Below are 17,552 nucleotides of genomic sequence, written 5' to 3' on the forward strand. Positions count from 1 at the left end.
GAAGCCGCTCTGCAGCGGGGCTCCTCGGGCAGGGCGGAGCGCTGTTGTGCCCAGCCCGAGGGGGGAGAGAGGGCCAGGTGGGCGGGACCAAGACCCCCGCCTGCAATCCTGAAGAGCCACTGCTGTCAGTCAGCGTGGACAGCACTGCGCTTGGGGGGACCCAAGAGCCTGCATAAGGCGGCTTCCCATGTTCCGATTACTTCGGCCCTTTTGATGAGAGCCATGAGGACTAGAATCTCTCCAAGCGTCCTGCCTGAAACCTTGGGCAGCCGCTGCCCATCAGTGTAGGCAGCACTGAGCTAGAGGGACCCGGAGTCTGACTCTATCACCAACAGGTATAGCAAAAGTTTGTGGGTCACCCGGGGGCCCAACAGGCAGCTGTTCATGCCTGCAGGGAGAGATGTTTCCATTGGCAGCCTATGAAATACTATTACTCCGTTTTTCACAAATAAGCCCATAACTGGAAAAGGTGCAGAAAAAGGCAACCGATGTAAACACAGGATTGGCACACCTTCCTAACAAGCAAAGCTAAAAACTTGACAGCAGGGCAGCTAGTTCAGAGAAAGGGAGGAAAGGCAGCTAAGGAAGGAGATTAGTGGTAAAGTAAGTACGTGGAGCTCCCTCCTCTCACAATACTAGAAATCGGGGTACCCAATGAAGATGGGTAGCTAAGTATGGAAACCAGAAAATGATAGCCACCAACTTAAGATGGCTTTAAAATGAAATTGGATAAAATGCACAGGATACAATTTTACCAATGGCTACTAGTAATGATGGCTATATGCTACCTTCAGATTCCAGAGGGCAACTGTTTTGGAGCTTTCTGGAGGCATCTAGTCAGCCACTGTGGGAACAGAACACTGGGCTAGAGAGGCATTTGGTCTGACCCAGTAGCCGCCTCTTGCTATCTTTCTTGAACAAACAAACTTAGATCATTTGAACAATTGTCTTCTATAATGACAAAAGGAACAGAATAATACAGAATGTTAATTTCATTAGTGTTACCTACGCTGTAGCCAACTGATTTCTTTCCCAAAGTATCTGCTCACTGTTGAAATGCATAGGTGGGGATCCGAAGAGCTATTAATAAGCTCACCCAGGAGAGTTTGGGCATGCCATAGGATTCCTCTGCCTCTTAAAATAGCAGGGCCCTGAGCTATATTTCAAACAAGATTCTGAAAGGCCTCTGCAGTTTCCATAGTGGTCTGATACAAAGAAACAGATTTGTAAGGCATGCAGAACTACCTGTGGTTCTTTAGGTCTTAAATATCAGAGACTGGGTATCTTTTCTCAGGTTACACTGGCATGGCCAAACTCGGCCCTCCAGCTGTTTTGGGTCTACAATTCCCACCATCCATGACCACTGGTCCTGTTAGCTAGGGACGATGGGAGTTGTAGTCCCAAAACAGCTAAAATAGAGGCTTCCCAAGCAGCCTGGGCAGTGCTGGTAGTTGGAAGCGGACTAGGAAATCATCTAATCCCAATCCAGGGTGTAAATTGCAAGATTTTAACAGGTATAAGGGACACGGGTGGCGCTGTGGGTTAAACCACAGAGCCTAGGACTTGCCGATCAGAAGGTTGACGGTTTGAATCCCCCCAACGGGGTGAGCTCCCATTGCTCAGTCCCTGCTCCTGCCAACCTAGCAGTTCGAAAGCATGTCAAAGTGCAAGTAGATAAATAGGTACCGCTCTGGCGGGAAGGTAAACGGCGTTTCCGTGCGCTGCTCTGGTTCACAAGAAGCGGCTTAGTCATGCTGGCCACATGACCCGGAAGCTGGATGCTGGCTCCCTCGGCCACTAAAGCGAGATGAGCGCCGCAACCCCAGAGTCGGTCACGACTGGACCTAATGGTCAGGGGTTCCTTTACCTTTACCTAACAGGTATATGGCCTCTGCTTAAATACCTCCAAGCAAGGGAGATCCCAAAACCTCCTGAGACTGACTGTTCCACTGGTTGTTTTTTTTTTATTATTATTTTCAATGCAAAATTACAACAAAAATCACAAACATAAAATCCAAAAAAAGAAAAACTAAGCAAAAACAACAACATGCCTACAAAGAAAACCATGCCATCATAATAATCTTTACATACGTATACACATATTGACTTCCTTCAATATGTAACTGTTCCACTGTTCATCAGCACTTACTATTAGGAAATTTCTTGTAATGTTTAAGCCAACAGTTCTAGTCTGCCACATGAGAGCTCTTCAGACCACTGAGGATTGCTATCACATCTTCCAGTAACCTTCTCCCAGCTCTTTCAATCATGACCTGGTTCCCAGGCCCCTCACCCTCTTCACCCTCCCCTGGAGACATGTCAGTGTCCTTAAAATGTGAGGCCCATAAATAGTATTCCACCTGTGGCCTGACACACAATCAAGTGGACTGCTAGACCAGCTTTATGTCAGTAAAACACATCTGTACCTGCTCTCAAGATTACAATTTATAAGACATGACACAAAAGGGGGGGGGGGAGGGAGGGAGGAGGAAAAAAGTTAGTGCAGTTACCATTTCTTAAAATAACTGGGTGGGCTAGAAGCACTTCGAGGTAGCCTGTGGAATGGCTACTGCTAGGTAAGAGTTAAGAGCCAAAATGCATCTGGTTTCTCAGCAGAGCCAACAGAATACCCCTGCTTCTAATCTCTCCCTCTGCCGCATTCTGATTAAACTTTTTCTCCTCCAGATTTGGGCACTAGGCTTCTGTTAACGCAGTCCAATATTGCAGAGGCTTTTAAAAAAGAAGCTATACTGCACTGTGGACTCATGTTCAGCTTGTGATCACAATAGATATCAACCTTGAAAATAGAATGCTAATGTCAGTCAAGTTGGTGCTGTGTGGCAACATGAAAATAAAGGGAAGCAAAAGGAATTCGCCCTCAATAGTGTTCGTATATAATTCCTTCACTTCAACCCAGCTTTCACCGGGGTTCCTACCTAAAGGGGTTTGCACTCAGAATAATTTGAAACCTGGAGGCTACATCATCAGGAGGCTTGAAGAAGACTCGGGCAATTACTTGAAATATTTTAATTATTTTATTGATAACACTTTCCAGACTTTCCAAACAAGATTGTTTGATCAAAACCAAGAACCACAAATGAAAATGTTCAGTCAGAAAAATATAAGTGCCTGCTCATGGGAAGACAAGGTAGCTGCAACCCTGGCTTCAAGAAGAAAAACTTGCATATTTAAATCTTGGAAACCAAAAGCAGTAGAGGATTTTTCTTTAATTTTTATTTTTGCAAATAAGGCATATTAACTTTTTTTACACACTGGCAATGAATTATGTTGCATGATATTGAAATGTGCAGTATAATGTTATTTTCTAAACAGCTTCAGGTGGTTTCTTCAGGGGGCTCATTTGGCTTTCTACAACCTATAAAGAGAGAAATAATGCTGTAATGCTGAATTAGTTCCTCAATTTCTTCCTAGTTGCCCACTCTTCAGACAGTGTAATTCTGTATGTTGTTGCACCTCACAGGTTTTGAGAAGAACATAGAAGACATTTTAGGGTTACTTTGCAAAGCAATTATGGATCAAGGTGAAGTACAGGTTGAGGGGAGGCAGAATCAACCCTGAAATCTGCTAAAGTTAAATTCTCTATTGATTTTAAGTACCGTATTTTTCACTCTATAAGACGCACCAGACCACAAGACGCACCTAGTTTTTGGAGGAGGAAAACAAGAAGAAAAAAAATTCTGAATCTCAGAAGCCAGAACAGCAAGAGGGATCACTAAGCGGTGAAAGCAGCAATCCCTCTTGCTGTTCTGGCTTCTGGGATAGCTGCGCAGCCTGCATTCGCTCCATAAGACGCGCACACATTTCCCCTTACTTTTTAGGAGGGAAAAAGTGATTCTTATAGAGAAAAAAATACGGTAATTACTTGAGATTATCAATTGAATCTTTATGCAAACGTTTTGGTCTTTTAAAGGATATAATGATAGCCCATGGAACCTGGGACAATTTTAACATTCATTTTTGCAAACAGAAGACAAGTAATCCTTATCAGGTAAGCCTAGAACCAAACCATACTTGCTTTCTTGATGCAGCTTTTTGGCACATACAAGACAGAAAGATCCACAGCTTCTCCATATCCGCTCTCAAAGGCAAGTGACAGCTGTGAGCAAAGAGAAGAACCAGGCTAGCTGGACTACTTACCAGCCTCCCTAGTTACGAGGTAGCAGCAACTATGCCCACTTTCTGGGCAGCTTCTTTCTTGGCTTGGTGAGCTTGCAGCACTGCCACAGCCTCCTCAACCTGGGGCAGGAAGAAACCAGGTTCACTATCACTCACCAAAGAAAGCAAAAAGAAGGATACTCCCCCTTGAATGTATGCGGCAGAGTAAAGAGAATGGGGAGAGCCATTACCTTCGAACGGAGGGATTCTGGGGATTCTAGCATGTGCAGCAACTCTGAATTGTCAATCTCTAGCAGCATTCCTGTGATTTTTCCTGCAAGGCTGAGATGCATAGCTTGGATGAGTGGGAACAAGCGTTCTCCTAGGGAAGCAAAAGTTAAGCCAGTCAAAAGGAAGGATGTCAACTTCAGGCTCACACAGCCAGGGCAATGCAGGGGGAAGAGATCCTTGAGTCTGAAGGTATTTTCTGTACCATCTAGTCAGCTAGATGATGGGTGAGAGACACTGTGTTGGCCAGCATGTAATGGCTTTTCCCACCTGCCCTGTCCCTCCCTCCCTTCATAAGGGAGCTGTTTCCAGAGGAAGAACTGTGAAGGGTGAGAGACTCCATTTGACCTGTGCTGCCCCACCTCCAACCAACCCAAGGAACCTTCAGTAGGGAGTTGATGCCACAGGTGTTATGTAACATAAAATACACATAAGCGGCATAGAAATATAATCAACTGTGTCAACGGGACCGTGACTGGAAATCAACACAGAAAGCAGGTATCTTCCTAAATCGTAATATTAAGTGCCATGGGATATCAACACACAAGACTCTATTGGTCCTCTATGAAGCTTCCCAGGAAAAGCTATACATGGGAGTTGCCCACCACCCCACCAAACTAGAATCTATGGCTTTCCAGTACAGATCATTTACAATCTGAGAAGTAAGATATTAAGCTATTATGTACCCTGTCACTTCTGTACACATGTGCTTAACATATTGTAGAGAAACTTGCTTTTACAAGACCCCAAATCTCAGAGGGATAGAAAGGATTGGCTTACCCAGCATCTGTTTTTGCTCCTGGGGAGGGGCAGCAGCTAGCATAGATGCAGTTAAAGGCTCTTGTCCTTGCACATGAACAGCAGGCTGAGGGGCCTGTAAAAGAGAAGAAAACATTTATGTTGTGAACAACCCTGAGATCTACAGATGAAGGGTGGTATATAAATTTAATGAATAAAACAACACAGTAAGAAGTGAAAAGGGAATTGGTTCTTTGTTTGTTTTAAAACAATAAACTTATCAAAGAATTATATGCTGAAAGTTCTCTTTTTAGAAGTCATAATTTTGACTAAAATGTTCACAACAGTAGTATATCCTCCTTACAAGAACTCTATCTTAGTTTTGGAAAGAACTTGTTAAAGTCAGGGAATGGAACTACATAATCAAATATTAACACACACTGAATAGTTTGGGGAGAAAGTTTCTCTCAAAATCCTCAAACTTTGAAACCGGGGACGTAAGAGAAAATGCCTGAATCTTATCAGCGAGGTTCTTTAATACAACAGCAGGAAGGGGCTGCTGGGAAAACAGAGCTTCCTAAAAATGCCTGATGGAATAGGTCTTTGTCAAATGCCTGAAGCTCAACAGGGCAAGTGGAGGAGGGCCTGTCTAATCTCAGCTGGAAGGGCAGCAATACTGCATAATGGTTTCTGGTGGATACAAATCATGCATCTGAGCCATCAACAACCACTAACAGAGACTCCCCTAAATAACTGTGATGAGTCAGGAATCAGGCAGTCCTTAAGATATCCTAGACCCAACATATTAAGGGCCTTGTAAATTCAGAACCTTGACTTTGTCCCACAATTACATCGGACAGCCACTGCAAGCTTTTAAGCTTCGGTGTTATATGCTGGCAGTAGTCTGCCCGCACCAACAGTCCCAAGGTAACTTCACTTTATTGTTTTATTCACCCTGTCCTATTATGCTAAAGACAGAACACAGTTCCCTTGAAGCTAGTGGAGCAAGCACCTGAAGGAGTTTCTTTAGGTTAACTCAGTTACCCTGCACAAAGCTGGACTGTTGATTTCTGCCCAGACTGTACATGTTTATGGCAAACTGTCTGAATTATATGCCATTTTTATATGTCAAAACAGAAAACAGTTGCTTACATACAGAATGCTTGCTAAACTGCCTGCTGACCACAGATTTGGTTGAGATTCAGAATCATGCTGCATTGCAAACAAAGGGAAGAAAACAATCTGCATCATTAAATTTAAGAAAAGCAGGCCTGAACCAGCATAATAGGAACACACTGTTTCAGCCTGAGACTGAAAGACCTGACCATGACTTTCCTGAGCTCGAGAGGAAAAACCAGAACACAGATATTCCCTGCAGTCTAACACTGATGTTTTCATGTGAAGCTTCTTGTGCTACCTGCAAAGGCTGTACAGCTGGGTGGGGGCTGCGGACACTGGAGGCATATTTGTATGGCGGAACAGCCCTTGGAGCTTGCGCAGCTACAGGTGGTCGAGGCGCTAAATTTGGAGCTGTGGCAGGAACCCCTAGGATGTTTTTAAAAAAGAGATAAAAAATGGAGAATCAGAAGGTTTTTTTTATAAAAAAAAGTCAACAGTATCACACCTCCCTCTCAAAAGCTCAAGACAACATAGCCCCACTATCCTCACTTTATCTTCACAGGTAAACTGCAGATCACATTAGACCAGATTGTAAAGCAAATTATGGCTTAATAGGAATGAGCAGCATGGTAATGCATGCCTCTCACACATTCCTGTGCTGCTGCTCCCCTGCTGCTGACAAAACGAGCCACAGTCTAGCTGTCACACTGTCTGAACCTGGGCTCATGGCTTGTTTCCTCCAAACGAGAAGTGGTAACCAAGGTTTGTTTGTGGCTCACTGTTCACGATTTGCTGGTGCATACTGCTCAGTCACATTAACATGCAGATTCTTTTAAATTATGGCTTAACTTTAATGTGACATGCAAGTTGAGACTGTGACTGACAGCTGAGTGCAGAATTTGAGCCTGGTGTCCCCAATCCTAGTCCTGTTAAGCAAGTTTATTTGAAACTGGGGCTATTATCTGTCAATTCTTATAAGATTTGTCTTTTAAGTGTTTGTCACCCTGGGTTCCTTTGGGAATGAAGGGCAGGTTACAAAATTAATGATCAACTAAGTGCAAGGACGCTGGCCACATGACCCGGAAGTGTCTTTGGACGGCGCCGGCTCCCGGCCTCTTGAGCGAGATGAGCGTGCAACCCTAGAGTCGGTCACGACTGGCCCGTATGGGAAGGGGTACCTTTACCTTTAAGTGCAAGGACTAAAATTCTCTGCTACCAAAATGTCTATAGACAGACCCATCTACCTTACTGTCAGTGTCATGCAATGCTATCAGGTGCCCTCAGAATGGGCAGCAGAAGCCCACCACTCTTTGCACACACCAGAAAACAGAATGATCTACCTTCTATCCACATTCCAAATCAGCTTCTATAAACCAGCAGGAAACCCTGCAAGTCCAGTCACTTACCAACCCTTTGGGTTGCACCAGGCATGCCACGGGAGGCTTGAGCATTGCTCGCTGGAGCCAGATGGCGTAGGGCTGGTCTTGGTCCAGACTGGCGCATAGTGTTTGGCATTCCTTGGAAGCCTGGAGTGGTTTTTTTTGGGGAGGGGAGGCAGAGAGATAAAGAGAGCACAAAGCTACTGGTCAATCACAGTAGGACAATACTACTGAACTAAACTGTGGCAAGGACAACCACAGGGATTAGACATTTGTGACACTCAGTTTCTGCCAGGCTACCATATTCTGGTAGATCAAAAAAAGGAGATGACTGCCTTTACAAGGATGGTCAACTCCTGGCTCAGGGGCCTGATAAGGCTGCCCCAAGCAAATGTTTCTTCCCCCTTCACACAAGACTATTTTTGGCTGTAGGGGCAAAAAAGAAAAAAACAAATACAGCACAGGGTGGGTGGATTCAGCAGCCTGATGGGGATGCAAACAGCCCCCTCCCTACTTCATTTCCTCAGCTGATCTGCACAGGACAGCTCCTTTTTTTGTATACATGTGGTGTCTTCACATGTGAGAATGTGGGATGGCCACACTAACCCACCACCGAAATGTGACCCCCCAGAGTTGGCCAAGGATAAATGTGGCCCTTGAGAGAGAGAGAGAGAAAAGGTTTCCTGCCTCCAAGGTCCAAGTGGCTCCTTCATGCTCACCTTGAGGTCTCCCTCCTTGCTGCCAGCGTGGGTTAGGCCTCATCTGAGTCATCTGATTAGGTGCATAGTAAGTGGGTCTGTTCTGAGCCTGAAAAGCAGAGCAGGGCATGCAGTCACATTGCAAAATTACTATTAACATTTATCAGTTGCTTTAGACAAAGGAAAAAGTCTCAAAACAACTTGATAAATGGTTCTTAAGCAGGTTTAAATGCCCCTGTTCATATGTTCCAACCCCCAATTCACAGGAAAAGTGGGGGGAAATATCCTGTATGCTTCATTCTCCAGTGACCAAGAACCTACCAATTTTAAAAGGTGATAGTTTTGCTTATTTCAGGTAGTTTAATATGCCGTAGACGGATCATGTATCAAAGCTAGTATTTTGGACAGAGTAGCTATAATCCTTGAAGAGCCACAACCCATTTTTGCTGGGACTTACCTGGGGCACAGCTGGCATGAAATACCCTCCTGCAGCTGGCTGGAACTGATTGATGATGGCATTGGCAGGCAGGGCTCTCATTCCAGCAATGCGTTGCATGTATTGGTTGGTGAGGTGGGCTTTCCGCTCCTCCTTTCTCTGTGCCAACGCAACATATAGTGGTTTGGAGCCCACAATGCGCCCATTCATTTCCGTTACAGCTTTGGTGGCCTCTTCCGGAGAGGAAAAGCAGACAAAGCCAAACCCTTTGCTTCGCCCATCTTCCAGCATCACCTAAACAAAGGTAGTTTTTAAAAGCAACACAGGGAAAGAAAGCCTCATGCTTTCTACACTGATGCTGCGTCATCAGTTGCCTGAGCTGGGGGAACACTGCCATGGGTGGGTGGGGAAACACCTCAAGATGGCAATGTTAGAGGAGCCCCATTGTTAAGAGAATTCATGCAACACCACTCTGCAAACAGTTCTGCCCACTGTATTTCTGCAAGGGATAAGTTTGTAACCACAAACAGGACATATAAGAATAGCACTTTGGAAGCAGGCTTGCTCAATAACCCCAGCCAGCCCTCTCCCTGCCCTTAGTTCACACATGGATGGTAACTTTATCCCTGATCTATCACTTGCTAATTAACAGTGCAGATGAAAACCACCACAGGACCACCGCAGGCTTTAACACCCAAATGGCAGAACCTGAGGTACCCCTATGCCTCATCATGTGATTTGCATAGCACCGCTGAACTTAACCCAGGAAACTGCCCTGCATAAGCCCAATGTTGCAAAGTTGTAGAGACAAGACCTCAACAAAGAGAGAAGTGACTTGTCTGGATTTGCTTTGCATTGCTTTAGCACCATGTGTCCCCAGACCTACACATATTCTGCCAGGCCTGGGAAAGATTCAGGTGCAACCCTCTCACAACAACAGCAGCATGGATCATACAATCATCAGAGGCAAAGCTGCAGGTAATTTCACTATCCTCTTGCAGCCAGAGGTTTCAACACATAGCACAAACAAGGTTTGTTTTATGGACAAGATCCATCCAAAGCAGGTTACCTGAAATTAAGTCCCACTGAGTTCAGCAGGTCTTAACAAAATATATTTAGGATTGCACCCTTAGGCAGATTCCTCAACAGTTCCTACTTTTGAGGGAGTTTCAGTTATGAAGCCTTACTCTGTGTCTGTTAAATTCCATCCAGTCTTTACCTTGGCACTTGTGATAGACCCAAAAGGAGAGAATTCCTTCCTCAGTTTCTCATCATCAATTGTATCATCCAGGTTCTTAATATATAAGTTAACTCCCTAAAACAGAGAGAAGAAATTGGCATGCCACAGTAACAATGCAGAAGGGGACAATAAATCATCTTTACAAGCAGTAAACTACAAGCAAAGCCAATACATACTGATTGATCTTTACAAACAAATAATGTTCCATCACCTGCTGAAGGCAAAAAAACCCCCCTGAAATGTTACAGAGTTGTAGAGGCAAGTCTCTTGTAAGAGAACATAAACTTGCCTGGATTTCCTCTGCATTGTTTTAGCATCACATGTCCCCAGGCCTGCACCTCACAGCAAGGAGCGGGAAAGATTCAGATGCAACTCACATCAGCCCCCTTCCCTGGATTTGACTTTCTTCTATGCTATATACAACCCACGTATTGTTACTACCATCCAAGTATTGAATTTACTCAAACAGGACCTTCAGCTGATAGCTGCTACTCATGGAACCAAAACCTTCACACGTGGCCAATCCCACTAAGTGTCACTGTTTAATTTGACAGTGTCCACCTTATTTGACACAACAGAGAATGTACAAGGAGAACAGAGCCCAGACGGCAATCTAAGACAAAACACACCATAACGGTTCCACTCCACAAATGTGCGATGTTAGAAACCTAATCAAATCAGGAGCATATTCCTTTTACCTGATACCGGCTGATTCTCTCTTGTTTTAGCTGCTCAAATTTCCTTTTCAGCTCTGCCTGGCGCTCCACTTTCTTCTGTGCCCGGCCCACAAACACCAATTTCCCATTGATATCTTTTCCATTCATTTCTTCCACTGCCTGTAAGGGATTTCAAAAGAGTAAATGTCTCTAAGATGCTGAACTGGTTACAAACACACTTATTAACACTCCTATTTCTTCTCCTGGACTAACAACCCCATCTAAAATTTGGCAGGCTTCATCCACTCAGTAGTGGCAGACATCTTCCAGTTCTGCCAAAAATTAAAAAGGGATAGCCGTGCGTTGATTTCCCCATCAGTCAACGGGGAGACATGCAAAGCTACATGAAACAAACCAGAGTGAGGCTACCCTTTGGGCTGAAAGCAAAGGGCAAGGTTCATCCAAACCCCCAATCTAAAGTGGGCTCCTTTTTTTCATATGCACCCCTAAAAATAATTGCAGAGCCACCACATTTTAACCATAAATAAAACCCTTTAAAGTCCAAAACCACTTTGTTTTGTGGTTGCAGGAGAACAGCTGACAGATAGTGGAAAATAGTTCCAAGGCATAAGACTGGCTCTGTGTTTGGGTGCCACCCATAAACATTTGCTGAATGCCTATTTTCCAATCCAGAAGGAGATAATGCATATACTGTAACCCATATACCTTGTTGGCTTCTTCGTGCTTCTCAAAGCTCACAAAACCAAAGCCTTTTGACTTCCCAGTGGGATCTGTCATGACTTTAACGCTGAGAGTCTTACCTATTACCAGAAGAAGAGAGTTAGCAAAGGTAGCTTACAGCAAAATTTCAAGGAAGAGCTTTCAAAATGAAAACCTGTAGCCAATGGATTATTCCAAACACCAACTCAACAATGATGCTTCAAATTTGCCAAGCTGAGACCCAATGTTTACAATATCTCCTAGGAGAAACACCCTATTTTATTCTGCTTTGCAATCTTTCTTTCCTTTTTGCTTTATTATATTTTATTGCCAGGAACTATTAGATAATCTCACGCAAAAGAATTTAAACAATTTTGCTCTCAAAAAGGACACCAAGTGCTGAAAAATAAGTTCTCAATTCTCTCTATATTAATTTGCTCCAGTGAGCACATAGATAGATAATCAAAGAGCCAGAACGACAACAAAAATAAAGTCAGTTTAAAATGGGAGCGGGGGGAATTGTAAATACTAAAAGGTGAAGTCATAAACAATGTAATACATAAAAGCTTAGTTAATGAAACATAATATGATGACAAACTATATATACATATTTTTTAAAAACTATCAGTTCAGCATATCTAACACCCTCCAGGTTCAGATAGTTTAAAAGCAACAGCAATGAAGAAGGTAGGAAGAATGCCCCCCTGCACTCAAGGATGTCTTTTCAGCTCTTTCAGCCTTTGGCTTAGCTGTAAGGGATCACTGTGGCTTCTTGAAACCAAACTCTTGACTGTCCTTATGTGAGGAAGCTTCATGTGCACAGCACCCAAGAGCCTAGATGATAAGTTCAAAAATGAGTGAACAAAATGGTACCAGCTATCATGGCTTCAGAATGTTAACAACTTGCTGCTGGAATATTTACCATATTTGCTGAAAAGCTCCTTCAGCCGTTCGTCATCCATGTCATCCCCAAAGTTTTTTATGTAGACGTTGGTGAACTCCTTTGCTTTGGCTCCCAATTCTGCCTCACGCTCTTTACGAGATTTAAATCTCCCAACAAATCTGGATGGGGAAAAGAAGAAAAGCTAAGATGAAAAACGCTCCCCTGCCAACAACGGAAAAGAAAGGTTAAAGCAAAAACAACAAAAAACAGGCAGCAGGTAGGTGTGAGAAGGGCAGAAAGAAATAGGGTAAACGACCAAGCGGAAAAATCCAGTCCTGATATGGAAGCAGCATCACAAAAACACCCACCCAGTGCTACTCAACAGGGCAAACCAGAAGGGAGTCAACTAAGCCCAGCAGCAGGGAGGCAGAAAGTGAGGGGCAGGCCCCTACGCCAGGGGGAGTAGGCTGTGGCTCGGGCAGGGAAACTCACCAGCCCTGGAGTAGAGAGGCAGCAGGCCAAAGCTGGGCCAGGAGAACCAGCAGCCTTGTGGGTTAATACTGAGATGCATCACGGCTCATGCGGTGGCTGCCGCTGCTTCTGGCCGAGACACTCACACTTTGCGGTCGTTCAGCAGCATGCCATTCATCTTCTCAATGGCCCGGTCCGCAGCGTCCTGTGTCTCAAAGTGCACAAAGGCATAGCCCTTAGAGCCGTTCTCATCACACACCACCTGCAAGGCAATTGGGCAGAACTGAATAGCATGTACCAGCACCCCAAGGTGTTGGGTTGCTCACTTCTCTTCACCTGAACTGAGCTTCAAAAAACCTGAGGTTTTTTGCACCAAAATTGTGAATGAAATCACAAGAGCTGTTGGTCAGTGTCTAAGCAAAGTTTCCAATCAAGGAAATGAAATGAAATGCAGTTAGAACACCTGGCAAGAACTTCTTGTCTCCAGATCATTTAAGCGATCTTTTTACTAGATTTCCATATTGTAACTTAACTTTCACACACACAAAAATCCTATTCCATTTTACATGCATTTAAGACCCAAACTACCTCATGATATGTTAAAATACATATAAGCAGATCTTCCTGGAATCCTGGGAAGATAAAAAGTCTCACCTTGCAAGAAAGTATATTCCCAAAAGCCGAGAAAGTGTCATAAAGTGCCTTGTTGTCTATGGATTTGTCCAGGTTCTTAATAAAGACATTCCCTACACCTGATTTCCTCAGGGAAGGATCACGCTGAGACCACATGATGCGGATGGGTTTCCCTTTGATGACATCGAAGTTCATGGTGTCCAGGGCTCGCTCAGCTGTAGGATGAGAAGCAATAAAAAGACTGTCCTTTGAGAAAAAGGGAAGCAATCCTTCACAAGCAGGTGTCTCTAAATAATGTCAACCTTCTGGACATTCATTCTCTACCACATCACACATTTGGGCAACCTTTTTTTTTGATAATTTGTATTTTAAATAAATATTTCCTTCAGCTAAGCAGCAAACCACCTGAAGACTGGGAGAAGGGGTGGAAAGGTGTATTTATGTACATGCACATCTATGCAATACTCAACATCTGACTATTGCCAATACTGACTATGACCTCTGCAGGTGATTCAGTAAAGGTAAAGGGACCCCTGACAGTTAAGTCCAGTTGCGAACGACTCTGGGGTTGCAGTGCTCATTTCGCTTTACAGGCCGAGGGAGCTGGCGTTTGTCCGCTCCACAGGCAGTTTTTCCGGGTCATGTGGCCAGCATGACTAAGCTGCTTCTGACGCAGCGGAACACCGACGCCAGAGCAGGACACGAAACGCCGTTTACTTTCCCACCGGAGCAGTACTTATTAATCTACTTGCACTTTTTGGCATGCTTTTGAACTGCTAGGTTGGCAGGAGCTGGGACCGAGCAATGGGAGCTCACCCCGTTGCAGGGATTCGAACCGCCAACATTTTGATCGGCAAGCCCAAGGCTCAGTGGTTTAGACTACAGCGCCACCCACGTCCCAGGTAATTCAGTACATCAGCACTAATATGGACAGGTCCAAGAGCACAGTGCAAATACTGCACCTAGTGTATGTAGTAACTAGCATACTGATGAAAAGATTTTCCCTAACCAGGCAGGAAACATGCTTGGTGCATATCCAAAACTTGCCAGTGCCAGGTTTTTTTTTATAAACAGGAACAAGAGACTTGGAACCAAGTTGGTATTACCATGTGTACTTCAGCATCACTGCTTTCTTCGCCATTCAGGCATTATTATGTATGTCCACCAAATGCCAATACAGAATCAGAGAAGTCCTACTCGAACTAAGTAGGGCATCACATCCATCATATTCTAAAGCTTCAGCAATGTAGACTCTCCCTTAACTCACTCTAATCCTCCTTCAGGATTCTATTTCTGTACTGAGTAGCATATTAAAAGGATGATGACATATACACACCAGGATCCTGTTCATAAAATTCAGAGGCTTGGGACTCAGTTGCACGCCAAGTGAGTAGCAGGAAGGAGAGAGCAGGCAAGCCTGAGGCTAGAATGAGAATGTGCTACCTGATATGCTACCCACCTATTTGCCTCTAACAGGCAAAACTGTCCCAACTGGGGGTGGGGGAGGAACCCATGCAGGGCTTTCCTGGCTGCCTCACCTAAAAAAGAGCCCAGGTAAAGCAGGGGGGAGCACGGGCAGCAGAAATCAGGAGAGAGAATGAATGAATACAGGCTTAAGATTTCACATATGTCCCCAGAAGTACTCTTTACGAAGCTAATCATATGCCTTCTTTACCAAGACCTCACCTACAAAATTAGAAAGCTGCCTGGCCAAATTGAACTAAACACCTGTGGCTTCTTTTCCCTGATATTCTAAATATAGGGAGACTGAGTGGGAAAAGTTAGCTAATTTAATGAATCACTCATCATTCTTGACTATTACCTCAAAATGCATGTCCTTATTAATATTAAACTGTCTGCATCTCAAGGGGGAGGCAATGCTGTCTTTTTCACCATCAATTCATTTCAGTGCCTTCCCAAATAAGTTTCCCCTTTTACCAAAAATAGTTCTCAACAAGTATGCCCAAAATACTACACAGAACCCTTAAAAATTAACCCTCACTGGCTGACCACCTGCTGTTGTTGCCTAGTGTTTCAAGTTGCCCATTGCATCATAGCATGATGCAGACCAGGGTTGTCACGAGTAGTGCTTAAGGGGTGGCTTGCTTCCACCAACACTCCAGGTCACGTTACCAGGCAGGTGGTACTGAAAGCACCTACTGAGCAAGACATGAACACTACCCAAGAGTGAGCGATGGCTGAAATTTTCAAGGACTCTTACCCTCATTCCATTCCCTTACTGTCAATCACTTGCCGAAAGGGGGGGGGGAGGCACCATGATTTTAGTTGAAAGGGAAGATTCAGTTGTGTTGCTTTAACCAAAAGAATTCCATTTCAAGTGGCACCACAGCCCAGCTAGTCAAATTTGGCAGCGTTTATTTATAGCAAGAAGAGGTGCTCCAAAGACATGTGCTGGCAAGCACAGCAACCCTTAGAATACACCACTTGCAGCTGAAAGGAGATGAACAGTTGGAAGTAGGCATGCACCACAGCACTTGTTGCACCGTAAATATGCTGGACCCCTTGCCCTGCAGAGGTTCCCTAGGAGCATGTGACCATGGGCTTTGAGATGCTGTTGTAAAATAAACATTCCCCCATGCTTGAAGTCATATTTATACAGCACTGTAGCAAATGGACTGGCAGCCTTCTGAATCACTTACGGGAAAATGCTTTTCATTTTCTCTACAAACCTCCATCATATTCAAGTTGAGCTTCCACAAAATAGAATTCCAGGTGATGTACCCATGCATTTATCTATTTGATTTATATCCAGCTTTTCAATGCAGAAAGTTCCCCCGTGAACTTACATGAAATAATTACATTAGGGCTGCTTCTCTCACACAGTATTCATTCCTGGGTAGCCAATATGCTCTCTCACCAAAACTCTGTATATCAGTCATTAGGGTACTGCAGCTCTTCCAACTGCTTTTTATTCTCAACTTCCTACAACTGTTGGGCTCATTTGCCTAACTGCAGGCTCCTTTAGTTCCTTCCCCTGTAGACTGCAATGCTCAGACAACTCTAGTTTCAGCCAGTGCTTGTTTCTGGGAGACCACGTGGCTGGAAGGAAATGGTGAGAAACAAGTGGTGTGTGCAGAGTGCAAACTTTGGGATACCATAAGAAATAATCTTGATTTGCCCCATACTGTACTTACCATCAGCTGGTTGCTGAAAGTTAACATATGCATATCCTAGGGAGCGACGGGTTATCATGTCTCTGCAGACACGGATGGAGAGCACAGGACCCGCAGGACTGAACTTCTCATACAGCATGGCTTCTGTGACATCAGGGTGCAGGTCACCCACATACAGAGATGCCATCGGGTAGCTACTAGCAGCTGTGTTCATCTTTCACTCAGAGGCCCAGATGCTTATGTTAAACTTTTTTTTAAAGTATTTTTTAATATATATATATTTTAAAAACTTCACTAGCTTTTAGAGGAATGGGGTCAGAGCTAAGAGGAAAGGCTGAAGAAATGCTAGAAAGTATTGGAAAATAAGGGAAAGCAGCTATAAGAGAAAAAAGCAGTGCAAATTTCAAAAATATAACTAATATTTGACTTGATAAGAGGACTGAATCAGATTTGGGTGGAAATTTGTACAGAAAACTAAGTTAAGGGACCTGAAATAGGTATGTTTCAAAAAGCTGTTTAAATGTATTTTTAAAAATGAAATTTCCAATTCTGCCTTTAAAAAAACCCGTATATCTTTCCCATGCAAAATGAGCAATTGTGGATTGTATTTTAAACTTGTAGTTTAATACTTTTGGATTAACTTCTTTCCCTGTCTTCCAGATAATAAAAAGGTAACTTTTTAGGAGCAGAGGTCAATAACCCTGTGCCATTTTAAATTAATAACTAACAGCTGTTGCCCCTATAAGACTACTTATGCAACACAGATTAAAATCTGGTTTAAAAAGCCAACAATATGTATCTACCAAGGCCTGGTATGGCTTTAGTTCTTTTTTAAAAAAAACTTCAGTAATTTTTAAAGGGCAGGAAAACAGTACAGAAGGCCAAGCAGATCAAGACGAAGCGAGAGACCGGCAGTCATTAAGAGGGAGAACGAAGGGTAGCGGTAGGAGAGGAGAAAGTGCGCGGAAAGTGGGGCGCCGGCGGCAAGAGAACCACCTGCAGACGAGGCGCAGGGGCGGCAATGAATTGGGGAGGCAGTAA

At 44.0% G+C, this 17,552-nt stretch overlaps 1 protein-coding gene and 1 long non-coding RNA gene across 2 annotated transcripts; one reads left to right on the top strand and one right to left on the bottom strand.

Annotated features, from left to right (window-relative positions):
• Positions 1-86: 86 nt before the first annotated feature.
• LOC310850472 lies at positions 87-3,310 on the top strand. Its single transcript, XR_014567352.1, has 2 exons — positions 87-1,514; positions 1,881-3,310. It is a non-coding gene; the product is annotated as an uncharacterized lncRNA (long non-coding RNA).
• On the bottom strand, positions 3,017-16,725 carry PABPC4 (poly(A) binding protein cytoplasmic 4; the record flags this gene model as incomplete). Its single annotated transcript, XM_083751739.1, has 15 exons — positions 3,017-3,376; positions 4,159-4,257; positions 4,368-4,498; positions 5,185-5,278; positions 6,560-6,687; positions 7,668-7,787; positions 8,360-8,447; positions 8,796-9,068; positions 9,994-10,089; positions 10,713-10,850; positions 11,397-11,491; positions 12,313-12,452; positions 12,891-13,006; positions 13,399-13,592; positions 16,533-16,725. 14 exons carry the CDS (start codon positions 16,723-16,725, stop codon positions 4,171-4,173), a joined length of 1,893 nt encoding a protein of 630 aa, XP_083607865.1. The 3' UTR covers positions 3,017-3,376; positions 4,159-4,170.
• Between the last annotated feature and the right edge of the window lie 827 nt (positions 16,726-17,552).

The sequence above is a fragment of the Podarcis gaigeae genome (assembly GCF_964106915.1).
Source record: "Podarcis gaigeae genome assembly, chromosome: 8".
Taxonomy (NCBI): Eukaryota; Metazoa; Chordata; class Lepidosauria; order Squamata; family Lacertidae; genus Podarcis; species Podarcis gaigeae.